Source organism: Mobula hypostoma, chromosome 1 (assembly GCF_963921235.1).
Source record: "Mobula hypostoma chromosome 1, sMobHyp1.1, whole genome shotgun sequence".
NCBI lineage: Eukaryota > Metazoa > Chordata > Chondrichthyes > Myliobatiformes > Myliobatidae > Mobula > Mobula hypostoma.
Genome location: NC_086097.1, coordinates 109,125,311 through 109,143,407, shown reverse-complemented (window position 1 = coordinate 109,143,407; position 18,097 = coordinate 109,125,311). Strand labels below are relative to the sequence as shown.

The 18,097-nt window shown below is 42.0% G+C and overlaps 1 protein-coding gene across 3 annotated transcripts in view; it reads right to left on the bottom strand.

Annotated features, from left to right (window-relative positions):
* pde1ca (phosphodiesterase 1C, calmodulin-dependent a) overlaps positions 1-18,097 on the bottom strand; it is a 292,700-nt gene that overhangs the window by 87,720 nt on the left and 186,883 nt on the right. For all 3 annotated transcript variants that reach the window (XM_063054745.1, XM_063054754.1, XM_063054738.1), the window contains exons 11-13: positions 15,477-15,597; positions 12,090-12,171; positions 272-392 (exon numbers count right to left, since the gene is read on the bottom strand). In XM_063054745.1, coding sequence (XP_062910815.1) covers positions 272-392; positions 12,090-12,171; positions 15,477-15,597 — 324 coding nt within the window. The remainder of the gene's footprint in view (positions 1-271; positions 393-12,089; positions 12,172-15,476; positions 15,598-18,097) is intronic.

Here is an 18,097-nt window from a genome sequence, read left to right as displayed (position 1 = left end):
GCCAGTCAGATCAAGGTGGGGGAGGTCTGAGAATGACTGGAAGTATAGACTTCATCTTTATCATTTCCCATCTCTGTCATTGGTCAGTCTCCATCAACTTCTCCCTGGAAGAGCTGGGTCAGGACAGGGCTATCAGCTGCCAATTATCCCTTCAGCAGTCATTTCGGAGAGTGATGGGAATTAGAAAATTAAAAACAGGAGGAACCACGTCACCATAAATGAAAATGAGTTACATTCAGGGAGATGAGGTGTCTTGACCTCAAACACCAACCTGCAAGGTCGAAATCCACAAGCACCAGGGCGGGACGCTTCATCAATAAGAGGAGTTACAATCTTTTCAGATATATCAGTCAGAACCGAAAATGTTGGCTCCACAATAAAATCAATGAAGCCTAAAAAAAAAGTTATGGCAATTACCTTACAATGAACAAATGTTGCAATGTTAACAACCCTTCTATTAGCCGTATATACAAAAATGTACTGCTGCAGATGCTGTAAGCAATGGACGCATCCATAAATATCGGTTAAAACTTATGACCCTGTATTTTACAAGCTCCTACCTGAATGGCTGAAAACTTTAGGAAGATTCCCCACAGCAAAGCCTTTCATATCATTCGGGCACAACAGGAAATAAGAGCATGTTGAAAGGCAAATGTTTACACCTCCGTTAGATATACAAAACTTTGATGGCTGGCAAAGGCCAGGTCCACTGGAAGTGTCACAATCATACACTTAGACATTCCTTCACACAATTTCATTAAAAACATGACATGCAGTTGAAAACTGGACTGAGAGAAGAACAATGTGATTGCATATCACCAACCAGAGTCTAGAAATTGCATTACTATCTTACTGCCCTTTAACAACATAAAAGGTCAGAATCAGAATCAGGTTTATAATCACTGGCATGTGTCATGAAATGTGTTAACTGAGCAGCAGCAGTTCAATGCAATACATAATATAGAAGAAAATTAAATAAATAAATTACAATATATGTGTATTGAATAGATTAAAAATTATGAAGAAAAGAATATATATAAAAAATGTGAGGTAGTGTTCATGGGTTCAAAGTCCATTTAGGAATCGGATGGCAGAGGGAAAGAAGCTGTTCCTGAATCACTGAGTGTTACGGATGTCACCAACGTTTTTTGCGTAAGGAGCATTTTCCTTTGTGAGATTCACAGAAGAACACCATTGTGTAAAATAGTGCTGAAACTGACTTTGATAATTTCATAGTGACTTTCGTCACTGCCTGCAAGCACTCAGGCACACCGGGTGTAATCCTGAAAGCCAGTACTTCCTTTACTACTTGGGCAGGGTAGTGGCACAGCTGTCGAGCTACTGCCTCTCAGCGCTGAAGTCCAGAGTTCAATCCTGACCCCAGGTGTGTCTCTGTATAACTTGCACATTCTCCCCAGGTGCTCTGGGTCTCCTCCCACATCCCAGAGATGTGCAGGTTAACTAGCCACTGCAATTTTCCCCATAACGTGTAGGTGAGTGATGGAATCTGTGGGAAAGTGATGAGTGTGAAAAGAATAAAAGAATGGAATTAATGCAGTAGTGTAGATGGCTCATCCTCAGCAGGCCTATTTCTCTGCTGTATATCTCAATATATCAATGTAATCAACGCTCTTTCAATGGGAGTGGGGAGATGCATCTCTACCAAAGGAGGGGTAAGGTCCACTAGCCTACAGGTCACCCTGGGCAAGTTTTAGCACCTGCTTAGCCTCCTGATCAGGGGCGGGTGAAGCCATAGGAGTAGAAAGTGGACGGTCGTTTGTGCAACTAGTGCACATCACCACTCCTGGTTACCCGACTAATGACGCCACGCAGGCAATCTCTGAAGAGTACTGATAACGACTGGGGTCACCCATCTTGAAAAGACACTGCCCAGAAAAAGGTAATGGCAAGCCACTTCTGTAGAAAAATTTTCCAAGAACAATCATGGTCATGGGAAGACCATAATTACCTATATCATGCAACACGGCACATAACGAACCATAGCTTTCAACTACTGAATGATGTTTCTACTGAATGAATATATGCTCCAATGAACAGAGGAGTGTTGGGGATGGGAGAGTGTATCAATGGGAAATCAGACATGCCTGGACATGATGATGAAGAACAGTATCTAGGAGAATTGTTCTTTGTGCATGAACTTGATATCTTCTAGCATTGTGTGTAGGTACTGTTTGAATTTGCAACTGGGCAAACATTGTGAATGTTGTTGCGGAGACAGTGGAATACTTCACAGGGAAATCTGACAATGCCATTCGAGGCATCTTTCAGTTGAGGTCTGAGCTGTTAAATAGGACTTCAAGAAAGTGTTAGTATGACACAAAGTGTTTTTCCCCCCACCAATTTAACTGCAAAAACCCAATTTCTAATATTTAGAAGACAATTCAAATATTTCTGTCATGTCCAAAAACTTGAAAACTAAGAACATTCTAAAACCATCAAATATATTTTAAACAGCTCCAAATACTATAAAATACATTTAAGCATCTCAAATTCTAAATTAACAAGCCATTAGAGATGTTATTAAATGTTCTTGGAAAATTTTAATAAGGACTTTTAAATAACCTACTTGAAGGTCTATCTAAATGACCAAACCCTTACCTGATATTTTTAAATGCCAATTCCCTTTCATTCAGATCATTAAGAGAACACAGTGAGCAACCTCAAACCTGGCATAAAATTATGTGGTAGGTTCTTATTATAAAATTTGAGTAACTAATTCAAAGTTCAAAGTAAATTGATTTTCAAAGTACGTATATGTCACCAATTTTTTGCAGGCATTCACAATAGTACAAAGAAATACAAAAGAATCAATGAAAAGCTACACACAAACACTGACAAATAAACCAATGTGCAAAAAACAAACTGTGCAAATACTAAACACGATTAATAATAATAGTCCAAGTTGCCACTGCCTAAGCAAACTCTATGATGAGTCTACAGTTTCAAAATGCACCCTGTTGGCTCATGGTGAATTGCTGTTAGCAAAGTTAGCATTTCTGTAATTGTACACACCTGCATGAGTATCATTACTCTACATAATCCAGGGTGATATATTTTTTTCCAATGAGAAACATCAAATAATTATTTCACTAAACAATTATCATTAATCAGATGATCTCAGTTAGTTGTTGCCTGGATTATAGACACAAGCCCAGTGAGTAAATGGCAATAACACAATGTGATATCTCAATTCGTGTAATTAATTCTCAGTCTTTTTCCTTATTCACATGTTAGTAAATGACAGGACTATTAGAAGCTTCTGCAGCAGTCTCGAAACCTCCTGAAGTCTTTTTTTATGATTAACAGAGGAAGTGATTTCATTTTTTCCAGTAATTACACTTAGTTTGATAAAGCTGTGAAATATTCTGTACCGTTCACTAGTGTTGAATTAGGAACAGCTTGCAGCATTAGTAGCGGGAGGCAAACAACTAACTAGTAGTAACTAACTAAGTGTCCAAATTGGTCAGCAAGCTGTTCCCCTATTCCGCAGACCTTTGGAAACTTTGCTGTTGTCAGACCAGTGGGACCCACCAAATAAAACTGTGTTCTGGTATGCACTGCAATACACACAAAATGCTGGAGGAACTCAGCTGGTCAGGCAGAATCTAAAACATGAATAAACAGTCAGCACTCTGGGCCGTGACCCTTCTTCAGGACTGCAAAGGAAGGGGGAAGTTACCAGAATAAAATACAATGGTGGGGGGGGGGGCGCGGCAGAAGGAGGCTAACTGGTAGGTGAAGACAGGTGGGTGGGAAAGGTCAAGCGCTGGAGGAGGAGGAATCTGATATGACAGGAGAGTGGACCATAGGAAAAAGGGGAGGAGGAGGGGATAGGAAGGTGAGAAGAGGTAAAAGGTTAATGTGGGAAATAGAGGAAGAGACAGGGGGAAGGGGAAATCAATATTCATGCCATCAGGTTAGAGGCTACCCAGACAAAATATGAGATGTTGCTCCTCCACCCTGAGGGCAGCCTCATCTTGTCACAAGAGGAGGCCATAGACTGACATGTTGGAACAGGAATGGGAATCAGAATTAAAATGCTTGGCCACTGGGAAGTTCTGCTTGAGGGGGATGGAGTGGTGGTGCTCAGTGAAGCAATAATGGTCTGTGTGTATGATTGAATTAGGGAACATAGAATAAGAGAGTTTTACTGGGCGCCAGCTGTTAGATTGGATCTCAGGCTACACCAACTGGCTTTGACTTACTTGGTTTATGTCTTTTTAAGCACCACTGTAACGTATACTGCCTTTCATCCTGTATTCAGGGATGTTGAAAAGTAATGACCGGAGCCACTGTAATGTCTTGCCTTGCTTCCTTTAACAGCCTGGGATATATTTCATCTGGTTCTAGTAATTTATTATTCTCAAATATGCTAACACCTTTAATATTTTTCTTTTTTGATATACTCAAACAATATATTGCATGCTAACTCAACACTCTCATTGTTTTCCACCCCATTTCTCCACACTGCCTCCCCATCTCATTCAAGAACACGTGCAACTTTTTTGGCCCCTAATATTTTTTCTTCTTAATCTTTTCTATAATCTATACTCTAATTTGCTTTGATTTTGCATCGCCTTTCTCTCTTACTTGCATGCCTGCTCTTTAACAATTTTTACCGGGTTGCTGTATAGCAACTCCTCAGTTCAGGAACATTCAAGCTTCAAATACTCACTCTAATGCTGCTAAATCTTTTGATGCTAGATTTCAGTTCATGAAGTTATTGTTTACTATTAGGAATGGTACACCATTTACTGTAGAGAATTACACTGTTTAAAAATGCCCATTATACAACTTGCCAAGCGTTTTTGACTTACACCATTTCACCTGATGCAATGTTTTCTAGGACCCTAACCCTTTACTAAATCAAGCAATGGGCCATTCAGTTCACCGTAAATAATCTCTCAATCTTCCCTTTTGTCTGCATGAGTACATGATGAAAGCCTGAGGAACATTTCAATTTGCAGATGAGGGATCTTGACTACATGTGGTACAATGTCAAAGGTAATAGAAGTACTACTGGAAGAAGAGGGCGCCAGCAAACAACATGACCAAGGGCAACATCCTTCAGACAGTTGACGAAACTACTTCCACTTCTTTTACATCTTTTCCTTTCAAATTTGGTTCTGCTACTGTTGGAGACTGTGATCTACAGTTTGATGGTGTGTTTTTGTGCCTGTTGAGTGATCTAGCATTTTGCTGTCTCCAAGGGATTTCTGTGAAGCGCACGGCGTCAAGGCCAGGAAGCCAGGAGTCAGGGCACAAGCTCACGATGCACTCCATTTCTTGCCAAAATTGCCGATTAAAGCGCCGAGGAAGATTGAAGATTGACATCATCAGGGTGAGCAGGTGTTCAGTGCCCTCTACCATCTTCTCTCTCTCTCCCTCCCTCCTCCTGCCCCCCCGCCCCATGTTCCCGGAGGAGAGTCCCTGTATTCGAATGGTCTCTCTTTCGCACGATGGTGTCAGAGGATGGTGCTAGAGTTCTGGAACTTGGGCAAGATTTAATCGATATGGTTTATGGATTGACTCTGTGTTTCTGCTTTCTGATCACTCCTTTTTTTGTTGCTATTTTGGGCAACTTAGAATCAGGGTCACTGCAAATAATGAACACTGAGGTGAATTGAACATGCCTGGACTCTTTCTTCGATTTTGTGTTTTAAATTCTGTGCTTTTCGCTCTTTTCTTTTGTTGTCCTTTGCATGATTTATTTTTTTGGCTCAGGGGCTGTTCCATGTTTTTACTTTGTTTCGTGGTTGTTGTGGGGAAGACGAATCTCAGGGTTGTATACTGCATAAATACTTTGATAATAAATGCACTTGGAAGCTTTGCAGCTCTAGCACTGTGATTTCAATCCAGACCTCCGGTGCTATTTGAGTAGAGTTCAGAATCAGGTTTATTGTCACTGACATATGACGTGAAATTCGTTGTTTTGTGGCAGCACTACATACAAAATAATTATACGTTATAGTAAGAAATACATTAAAAATAAATGAGTAGTGCAAAAAGAGAGCAGAACAGTGAGGCTGAGCGTTAATGGGCTCATGGACCGTTCAGAATCTGATGGTGGGGAGGAAGAAGCTGTTCCTAAAACAATGAGTGTGCATCTTTAGCCTCCTCTACCTCCTCCCCAGCGGTGGTAACAAGACGACGGCATGTCCTGGATGGTGAGAATCCTTAATGGTGGATGCCTCCTTCTTGAAGATGTCATCGATAGTGGGTGGCTAGTGCCCACGATGGAGCTGGCTGACCCGCCATGGGCACTAACCAGCTAGCTTGCTGTGTTTCTCCGTGATCACAGATGTTTCCTCCAGGTTCTCCAGTTTCATCTCATGTCCCAAAGGCCAGTGAGTTTGTAGGTTAATTAACCACTGTGCATCGTCCATAGTGAATAGATGAGTGGTAGAATCTGGTGAGGAATTGGTGGGACTATGAGGAAAATGGGATTAATGTAAAATGGGTGCATTTGGCACAGATCAGTGTGGTAAAGGGATTGGTTTTATACTCTGAATCAATGGAGATTGCAGAGTGGTAGTCTGAGAGATAAGACCACTAACTGCAGTGGCTTATCACTCCACTAAAGCACAAAGGCTCCAAGTAGCCTTCATCTGTGTTTCAAAGAGGCAGATGCTGTTCCACAGGTCTTTACATGTGCCATTCCACCATAAAGTGCCAATGGCAGCTAGCACAGGCTACACGTATACCAGGAGAGAAATACACTTAGCTGCAGAAAAGTTCTTGTGAGAAGTTAGAGACATCTCACACTTCTTGTCATCTAGACAGGACTCTGTTTCAATCATTTTCATGTGGCCCACATCAATCTCCCCAGTATTCTTTGTATCCTTCCCCAATCCTCTTACCAGAAGTGATCTACAGTACAAACTTAGCTCTCTGAAAGGCTGGCACATGGCTTTCCAATCTTTCTGGCCTCCTTGCAACCTGTAGAGTTGGGTGTCTCTTCAACTGAAACTCAAGCTTCTAATGTGGTCTCTTGAATCCTTGTGGTACCAATAGCTGAGTTTGTGCTGACTGTTGTCAGACACAAGGAGACATTGTGTTTCACCTCCTTTGACCAGAATCTCCTGTTTGGTGAGGGAGTGGAGGTTGGTAATAGATAGCAGCAGAAATTGTGAAATTAAGAACAAGAGCATGACAATGATGTGCTTCGGAAGTCTGTGGAGGACATGTGGATGATCTCTAGCAGAACATTCATTGCAGTGGGGCAAGGGGGCCAGTTAAAGGTCCAGTAGATACTATGCCCATGACATTCTCTATTGCAAAGGGGTTATAACCAGTGTCACCCCAGCGTCAGTGCTGCAACTAAATCCCTGCTGCAACTAAAGGTATCATTGTCATAAGAGTTACGCAGTATGGGTGGCTGTCACAATTCAGCTGCAACAGGCTGTGTGATAAGTGTGTGCTTTCAATTCTATGAATTGATCAGAGCTGTAACTCAGTTAGGAGAGTGAAGAAATGGTTGTCACAGTGGCATTGATGTTCATGCACATGGGGTGAAAATCTAGGTGTGTGAGTGGCACAATGGAGACTGCTTAAAGTCTGTGTTTGTGAACTACAGTTCTAAACACTAGAGTGAAGTTATGGACTTTCATCCTGCATTGTGGCAAGTCAAACTGGATAGTTCCATGTTTTACCACTCTGTTGCCAACGCCTCCACCTTGGTTCAGGGTTCCTGCTGATGAGATAATGTTTCCTTCTCTCAATCTCAATCACAGAAGTGTGAAGGTCATGTCCATAAAGCAAGGATAGCGCGTGGGTTTTACATTTCCTTCCTTGAACAGTTTCCCTTGCAGCCAATTCAACTGAGACCCCACCAACGCACTCGGTAATACTGTAGGGTGATTGAGATATACATTTTAAGGGCTGCAGCTCAGATATACAGCGTGTTAATGGAGGAATGCTGGGTGTTTGCTGCACAGCGCTGCCAGACATCATTAAAAGGGAAAGGTATATTTGGGCACTAATTCTACACATAAACGGTTTTTAAATGATGTGGTCCCATTTCACATCCAATGTGCTGTATAGCATGAACTGGTGCACCCCAACTGGAGTGCAGTCTCTCATTCCTGTTGAGGTTCATCCAGTTTCTCATGATATTTAGGGAGAGGTTGAACAGGTTAGGATTTCATTCCCTGGAGTATATGAAAATGAGCTGAGATTTGATAGAGGTATGCAAACTTATGAGGGGTATAGATAGGGTAAATGCAAGCAGGCCTTTTCCACTGAGGTTGAGTGAGAATAGAGCTAGAGGTCTTAGGTTAAGGGTGAGAGGTGAAATATTAAAGGGGAACCTGTGGGGAAACTTCTTCGCTCAGAGAGTGGTGCACTTGTGGAATGAGCTGCCAGTGGAAGTGTTGGATGCAGGATCGATTGCAACATTTAAGAAGTTCGGTTAAGTACATGGATGGGAAGATATGGAGGGCTATTGTCCAGGTGTAGGCAACAGGGACTAGGCAGAGTAACAGTTCCACATAGACTAGATGGGCTGAAGGACCTGTTTCAATGCTGTGGTGCTCTATGACTATATGAGACACAAACAGCAAATTCTGGAATCTGGAGCAACAAACAATCTGCTGGAGGAACTCAGTTTTCTGAGCAGCATCTATAGTAGGAAAGCATTTCACACACTGGCATCCCCCTCCCCCATCTAGTTTTGATTCCATCTGCCATTCAAGTCTCCCCTAATGGTTCTTATTATCTCTTTCCTTACTTATCAGATTCTAGCACCGGTAGCCCTTTCATGTTCCTGCTTATCACTCTCCTAGCTGTCCCCACCTTCATGTCCCTCCCTCTAGCTGGTCCCACCTGCCTCTTTTTATAGTCTACCTCTATGTATCATCTGTTCTCACTTACCCCTCCACCACATCTTCATTGTTCAATCTGCCCACCATCTTCCACCCCTCTGCAGTCCACCAGATGTCTCTCCCTCTCTCTCTCCCCCCCCCCCACACAAAGTTTAATCAACTGTATAGTTTATGTTATGCTGTGTTTCTGGTTTCTGGTTGCTCTTTTATTATGTTGCTATTTTGTGTGACTTTGATCGGGGCAGACTGGCTCTGTGGATCAAACCAGCGACACAGCGCTAGATTGAACTGAACTGAACTGAGCTGAAACTGAACATTCCTGGGGTCTTTTGTTGACTTTGTGGTTTAATGTTTTATATTCTGTGTTCATCACTTGTTTTCTTTTGCCTTTTGCATGATTGGGGGTTTGATGTTTTTGTTTTTCTTTGAACGTGATCCATGGTTTTCTTTGTTTCATGGCTCTCTGAGGGAAGACAAGCTCAGAGTTGTATTATTGCACGCATACTTTGATAATAAATGTACTTTGAATCTTTTTATCACCACACCCCTCTCCTCTTCATACTAAAGAGCTCCCCTCTTCACTCTTGAACCCCATGGAAGCTTTTCACCAAAAATGTCAACAATTCTTTCCCTCATGGATAGAACTCCTCCAGCACTTTGTTGTTCGAAGTCCTTGGAACTCCACATCCAACTACACCCACTGGACCTTCACCAATAAGACTGCACCAGTACAACCAGAGACATTCCACCACATTTCAAGACCATTTGGAGGTGTCCATGAAATGGTCTCCAGGTCCTGAAAATGAATGTTAAGAAATCAGATTCTGTGCTGTGTGTCCATGGCCTCACTTCTAGTTCCAATTGGAGGGCAGAAATGAATTTGGCTGTGTCATAATTGTCTACGCATTGGAAAAGGGAAAGGTATATTTGGCACTAATAATTTACACCTGAGAATGTGTAATAAAGGTGTGGAATGGTTGCATTTTTATTAAAAATATCATTAGCTCTGTCTGCAGCTGCTGTATTTCTTTATGTAAGTGCCAGGAAGTTTGGGATTTTCACAAATACAGAATCTGAATCAGAATCAGGTTTATTATCACTGGCATGTGTGTGGAATCTGTAGTTCTGTGTCAGCAGTATAGTGCAATAGATAAAATATACTACAAATCACAAAAAGAAGTGTCTGTGTATATTTAAAAATCTGTTAGTGCAAAAATAGTGAAGCAGTGTTCACGAGTTCATGCACCATTCAGAAATCTGACGGCAGTGGGAAGAAGCTGTTCCTAAAATCTTGAGTGTGTGTTTCAGAACATGCAGGTACAAGTGCAGAAGTGCCATATCTCCTGACAAGTGAATTTTTGAGAACTACATTCTAACATTGGATTTGACATGGAATCCAGTAGGATTTAGTGGAGGTAGATAGTTAACGTGGTACTATTTCAGGATATAATAAAATTGGTGTTAATTTAAGGTTTTTTGTTTATTTCTATTTTTAAATACAGTATTTTAAACTAATCTTCAGATTTGTTCTAATGTGGATTATCATGAATATTTAAGACCATCAGATATAGCAGCAGAATGAGGCCATTTGACCCAGTGAGTCCGCTCTGTCTCTTCATCATGGCTGATCCAATTCTCTCTCAGCTCCAATCTCCTGCCTTCTCACCACGTCCCTTCATGCCCTGACTAATTGAGAATCTATCAATTTCTGCGTTAAATACACCCAATAACTTGGCCTCTACAGCTGCCTAAGGCAGCAAATTCCACAGATTCACCATACTCTGGCTAAAGAAATTCCTCGCCATCTCCATTCTAAATGGATGTTGTTCTATTCTGAGGCTGTATCCTCTGGTTTTAGACTCTCCCACCAATGTCAGAAACATTCACTGTGTTTGACAGCTGCTAACTCAAGGGGCGCAGCATACTATCAAGTTTATCACAGGTGTGCCTTGGTTGTGGATGGCTCTACTCACTTCAACGTCCCACCCACAAAAGAACTTGGAACATAGAACACAGGTACAGGAATACACCCTTTGGCCCACAATGTTGTGGGAGAAAAATACCGCTGTCTACTCTATCTGTCCCTCTCATAATCTGATAAAACTTCCATCAGGTTTCCACTCAGCCTCTGCTGTTTCAGAAAGAAAAAAAAACAAGTTTGTCCAGCTTCTCCTTATAGAACATGTCCTCTAATCCAGCAGCATCCTGGTAATTCCCCCCTCCCAAACCCTCCATATCTTGGAGATCTACTCATGTATAGAAAACCAAGCTGGTGTGCAGGGCATTCTCACCGAGGGCCTGGCCAACTTCAGTCAAACGGTTCCTACTAAAGAATGTGAATAAGCTAAGTTTAAACTTAGTCTGGAAAACAGTGGCAAGTGTATCACAGAAATACTTCCGAGTGGAACAATTTTGAGGCACTCTGTGAATCCTCATCCTCGAAAATGAATGGGCAAAAAATATGTGCAGGATTCCCATAACGTTCCTTCATTGCCAATTCTCAGCACTGGAAGTAAATTGGATGATATTTACAATTGTGTGCCATTAACTCCACAGATCTTTTGTTCACTTGTCACAAAGCAATAGTTCTTACTTCTCACCTTCACAAACATATTTAACAGCAGTGAGGCAGATGCAAGATGATCCCACTGCATTTACCAATGTAAAGAAAATATAAGTTCCAAACAAATTCTACAAAAATTCCTACAATGGCTGAATGAAACAGTGAGCATTTAAAGAATTTCTGTCCAGTAAAGTCTTAACACAGGTCGCCAACCACAAATGTACATATTAAATCTGATTTTTGTGGATTTTTCCATTGCTACTCTAGATACCTTTGAAACAACCAGTTTCACCTTTCAGGGTACTGTGAGGAGAATATGAACTGTTTATAGGTCCATTCTCCGGAGCTGGGAGACTTAAATCAAAATACCAATTCCATATTCAGCTGTCGATTGTGCACCTGATCCTTGGGGACCGCACAATCATTTAGGTACTGCACTGGTGGAGAAAGCTAATGTTAGCAGACTAAGCAACACACATCAAAGTTGCTGGTGAACGCAGCAGGCCAGGCAGCATCTCTAGGAAGAGGTACAGTCAACGTTTCGGGCCGAGACTAAGTTATGTTATAAATTATTGGCAATATTTTAGACCTTGAAGAAGCTGCTCCATACACTGTAATTAGCCCATAACTTGTTGGATGACCCCTCTGCCGTACAAAAACACCACTGAACTTGAGAGTCTTACCTATTTGGGACTGGGCCACCATGGTTGAATTACGATCACAGAGTGGAGAAAACGGAAGTCCCAATTCAGCCTCTTTGTCACCCTGGATATGACAAAAAAAATACAATCAAGAAATGATGGTCTGTAATGTAAATGCAAAATTAAACTCTGGAATCACCCCTACTCCAGAAATATTGTTCATATTTTATTTTAGAAATACAGCACAGCATCTGGCCCTTTCGGCCCAATGAGCCTTTGCTTCCCAATAACATCCATGTGACTAATTAACCCTGGAACCCGTACATCTTCGGAATGTGGGAGGAAGCCAGAACTGCCATAGGAAACTCACCAGGTCATGGGGAGAAGGTACAGCAGCGGGAAATGAACCCAGGATGCTGGCATTGTGATAATGGCACACTAACCACTGCACTACTGTGCCATACAATTGCAAAGTTTCAACGTCTCATTTTTCAATTTCTATGAAAAAAAGTTTCGGTTCAAGGAAAAAAAAATCAGGAAGTTATCATAGGAGTGTCTCTATGTGACTTTTGCACCACTCTGTGGGATACTGAGATGTGCACAGTGCCATTCCATGAGAGCATTATATTCATGGCCTGCCGCTCTACCAGTGATGTTCACTAGATGATCAACCATGATCTCAGAATGGCGGTGCAGGCTCGAGGGGCCAAGTGGTCTACTTCTGCACCTATTATCTATTGTCTACCGGTAGCAGCACATGCACCCACACAGCAGCAGACCAGACTTGACTCAAGTCACTGAGAACAAGCCCAGGACTGTGTGTGTGCCGTGCGGTGAGGTGGCAGCACGTTATAGTAGCTCCGTGTGTTTGTTTGTCTTAACGCTATATACCATGTTCCTTTCATTTATTTTTTGTACTGGCTAGCAATACTGTGAAATAACAATGGACATTAATCTGTTTAAGGACATTTTCATCATCCTTCTGGTTCTTGGGATACTTCATTCAATCTTGTATTTTGATTACAATAGTGCAAAACTGGCTCTGTTACAGGAGTCGAACTGGACAAACCGGAGGCAAAGGACCCTGTGGAAAATCCTGGCAATTCTGGACAACATATCTCACCCTCTGCATGCCACATTGGCTGAACAGAGAAGCACTTTTATTAACAGACTAAGGCAACTGTGCTGCTCCAAAGAGCACTATATGAGGTCATTCTTACCCTCAGCCACTAGGCTCTAGAATGAATCAACCTATAGCTGAGAAAGTGATGACCCCCCCCCCTTCTGTTAGACTGTTTGAGATCATTTTTTTTATTTTTTCTTACTTCTCTTCTAATATTTGTATATCTGTGCACTTGTTATGCTCTGTGACATCGTAATTTCCTTAGGGATCAATAAAGTATCTGCAGTATTTATCTATCTAGATAGATAAGCTCACGTTCATGGGCCCACAGGACCCCGATGGCACCTCCAGCTGTTACTAGCACCTTCCCATGATTAACCTGCTAACTCAGTTATTAACACAGCACTTACCCCTAGAAGTTGATTGCTAGTTCAACTCACACCCTTAAATTTAATTAAACATCCAGTCTCCAAAATGTATTTCTTGCTGAAATCTTGCTTCAACTGCCGAAAACCTCCCCAATCAGCTGACTTTATCCATCGCCCCTGATCTTACTAGCCCCTCAAGTTCCTGACCAATGCCATGACTACCGTGCTCCTCCTCTATGGCTACCAGTCATAACCTACACGCTTTTCTTTGCACATAGACCATACAGGCCTGACACATGCTCCATGGTACCTTGGCCTTTGCGCTCTGCATCGTTCTGCAGAAGGGTTAATATTGACGGAACACACCATGCTGCACTATTTAAAGCACTGAGATGGCGTACTGGATAACTCATGGAACTGCTGTCTCACATCACCAGGGAGGCAGATTCAGTCCTGACCCCAGGTGTGGTCTGCGTGGAGTTTGCACATTGTCCCTCTGACCGTATGGAGGGAGTTCAACTGGCGGCAGTGTTCAAAGACATCTTCAGTCTCTCACTGCTGCAGTCGTAGGTTCCCACTGGCTTCAAAAGGGCAACAATTCTACCAGTGCCCATAAAGGGCAGGCCTCAACTACTATCACCCAGCAGCACACATCTACTGTGATGAAGTGCATTGAGAGGTTGCTCATGGTCAGAATTAACTCCTGCCCACTGCAATTTGCCTACCACCACAACAGGTCTAGAGTGGATCCAATTGCACTGCTCAGTACTCAGCCTTGGATTACGTGGACAATAGTTATACCTACGTCAGACTGCCGTTTAATAACTACAGCGTTCATTACAATCATACTTGCAATCAACAAGCTCCAAAACCTGGGCTTCTGCAACTTCCTTGACTTCCTCACCAGGAGACCACAGTCTATACGAATCAGAAATAAAACCTCCTCCTCACTGACAATCAACACTGGCGCACCTCAGGGATGCGTGCTTAGCCCGCTGCTCTTTTCTCTCTACACCCACGACAGTGCGGCTAGGTACAGCTCAAAAGCAGTTTATAAATCTGCCAATGACACACCAGTTTTCATCAAGGGATCAGCAGTGGAAAAGGTGAGCAGTTTCAAGTTCCTAGGCGTCCACATCTCTGAACATCTATCCTGGGCCCAACATATTGATGCAGTTGCAAAGAAGACACAATAATGGCTATATTTCATTAGGTTTTTGAGGAGATTTGGTATGTTACCAATGATACTTGCAAATTTCTACGGATGTACTGTGGAGAGCATTCTGTCTGGCCGTATCACTGTCTGGTGTGGTGGGTGGGCACTGCAGGGGATTGAAATAAGCTGCAGCAAGTTGTAAACTCAGCCAGCTCCTTGAAGAGCACCCGCATTAAGGACTCCTTCAAAAGGTGATACTTCAAAAAGGTGGCATCCATCACCCAGGAATGCCCTTTTCTCATTGCTACCATCAAGAAGGAGAGCCTGAAGACTCACACTCAGTGTTTTAGGACCAGCTTCTTCCTCTCCACTATCAGATTCCTGAATGGACAATGAATCCATGAGCACTACCTCAATATTTTCCCTCTCTTTTTGCACAACTTAATATTTACATATACTTTTTGTAATTTATAGTGTTTTATTATGTATTGCAATGTGCTGCAAAACAACAATTTTCATGACATATGCCAGTGATATTAAACCTGATTCTGATTCAAGTACCAAAGGTTTTCAAAGCCTTTGTTCACCCTCTAACTATGCAGAGTATATATGTCATATGGATCATTTGGTACCAGAATCCCGTATCAGAGTCATTAAATATGGTCACTATTTAAAAACAATAATTGTCCTTTGGGGGATCCATGCATATGTCAAAATCACACCCAAGGGCATTCAAATCAAAGAACAACAGTTCATTAGAGTAACCTCAGCTGAATTAGTACCTGTCTGAAGAACTCCTCCAACAAAGCCATTGTCCAGCGATAATGCATGTCCCAAGTTTTAGCAGGATGGCTAATGTCAGCTGTGTGCAGCAAAAGTGACAGGGCCTTTGGCTTATCAATCCTGCAAAATCGACATGATGCCAAGAGTTATAGGCTGCAGAAGGCTGCCAAGTCACCAATTAAAGAATACAAGTTATGTAAATTGTGATGAATTTTAGATTGATGATGAGAACACAAATCATGGATTCAATGAGTGGAAAATCAATCCAATTCTGGTCAAAGGTACAGAAGTAAATAATAACATTAATCTATTGTCTGTATTTTTCCTGTTAAATATTTAAAAAATGCATGTTTCTTTGCATATAAAATGTTTCTTTTGCACTTTAGTTATAGTTATAATACCCTTGATTCAACTCTGATGGTGAATACAAGTAACCAAAGATATTACTTGAGTTGTGCTCATTCACTGTTTAAACCGCAAAAATCTGCAAGTAGACGATGACTTCCATCCTTCCACTCCAGCGTGTGATCTTGATCTTCAAATAACCTTGATCTCAGTTGATCAAAAGCTGAGTTGGTGGATTTCATCATAAATATCTGCTTTAGCTAAGAGGTTGCTCCTGAGATATGGGAAATGGCCTATGTTCTTCAAGGTTTTGCTGGGAACCTTCATTGTTGGATGGCAGTGTGGTACAGGTTGATAGATGACTCTGGTCTTGTGGGCACTAAATGTAAGGCCCACTTTTCTATAAGCTTTTGTGAAAATGTGAGAGACAGCATGAAAGTGAGCCTGTGTGTGTATACATTCAACATGTGGTCTGCAAACTGTAGCTCAACCACTGAGGTTTAGGCCACCTTTGTCCAGGAGTCCAGTCACCACAGAGGGAATGCTGAATGTTTGTTGAAGGAGAAATTGCAACAATAAAGATGAACTGGAGGTAAAAGACACGACCTTGTTTGACACACTCTTCACAGTGAATGATTCAATTGTAGGGCCAGGTTTAAGTAAAGTACAGAATGAATTAGACAGGGATCAGTCCAGCAGTCATTGGTTGTTGTCATGGTGTAGATTACCAGAGTCATGTGGCTCTGCTCACACATTAGTGTTTATGTGATTAGGTGCTGCCTGGTATGTGCACTCTTGTTCACTCATCCACACACATGTGGGTTCAAGTATGGCAGCACTTGCCACTCCTTCCTCCTGGCATCTCACCACCTTCCTGCACACGCGCCCAGCTCTGCTAAGGTTGCCAACCCCAGCATCCAGACACATGTCAATCCCTGGTTCCTCCTCCATACATTATCCCTTTCCCGACTCCCAACTCTGAACACACATCAAACCACATCCTCAACCTTTATCTGTCTGCACACTTAACCTCATCTCTGACCCCAATTTGATAGCACCCACAACTACATTCCCAGTTCTTGGTTCTGGCTGCACACCCAAGGATATCACCCACTCTTGCTGCACAACTAATCACATTCTCCAGTTCCCAGCTCTGGCTCTTTGACAAACTGTGTTCCTAGTCCCTGACTTCAGCTCTAGTCAAAAAACTAACCATTCCAGGGCCCAACTCCATCGTTGCATCTAACCGCATTCCTGTCCCCTTGTTCCATCTGCACTCCTGTGCCCAGCTCCTACCTTAGACCTAAATACCAAATGCACTGGCTACACCAGCAATGAGTGGAATAAAGTTTGCAAAGTAAATTTTTCTTCCTATGTTAAATCTTGTAAGTTTAAAGCAGAAATCAACAATAGTTGCAGAAAAAGAACCATCCAGGTCAATTTCACTTCCAAACCATTCTATTCAAAAGGTTCAAAGGAACATTTAAACAAGTCTGATGCATTTTGGAAACAACTCCTGTGGACCAATGAAGTTAAACTAGAACTTTTTGGCTGCAATAAGCAAAGGTATGTTTGGAGAAAAAAGGTTGCAGAATTTCATGAAAAGAACCCCTCTCCAACTGTTAAGCATGAGGGTGGATTGATCATGCTTTGGGCTTGTGTTGTAGCCAGTAGCACGGGGAACATTTACTGATAGAGGGAAGAATGAATTCAATTAAATACCAGCAAATTCTAGAAGCAAACTTCACACCGTCTGTAAAAAAGCCAAACGTGAAAAGACGATGGAGTCTACAACAGGATTATGAACCTAAACACGCCTCAAAATCCACAATAGACTATCTCAAGAGGCGCAAGCTGAAGGTTTTGCCATGGTCCTCACAGTCCCCTGACCTAAATGTCATCGAGAATTTGTGGATAGACTTCAAAAGAACAATGCATGCAAGACAGCCCAAGAATCTCACAGAACTAGAAGCCTTTTGCAAGGAAGAATGGGTGAAAATCCCACAAACAAGAATTGAAAGACTCTTAGCTGGGTACAAAAAGCGTTTACAAGCTGTGCTACCTGCCAAAGGGGGTGTTACTAAGTACTGCCATACAGTGCCCAAACTTTTGCTTCAGGCCCTTTTCCCTTTTTGTTATTTTGAAACTGTAAAAGATGGAAATAAGAATGTTTTCTTGCTTAAAATATTAAAGAAATGTGTCATCTTTAACTTTAGGCCTTCTGGAAATTAGTTCATCTTTTACTCGCTTAGCTATTCACAGTAACAGAAATTTT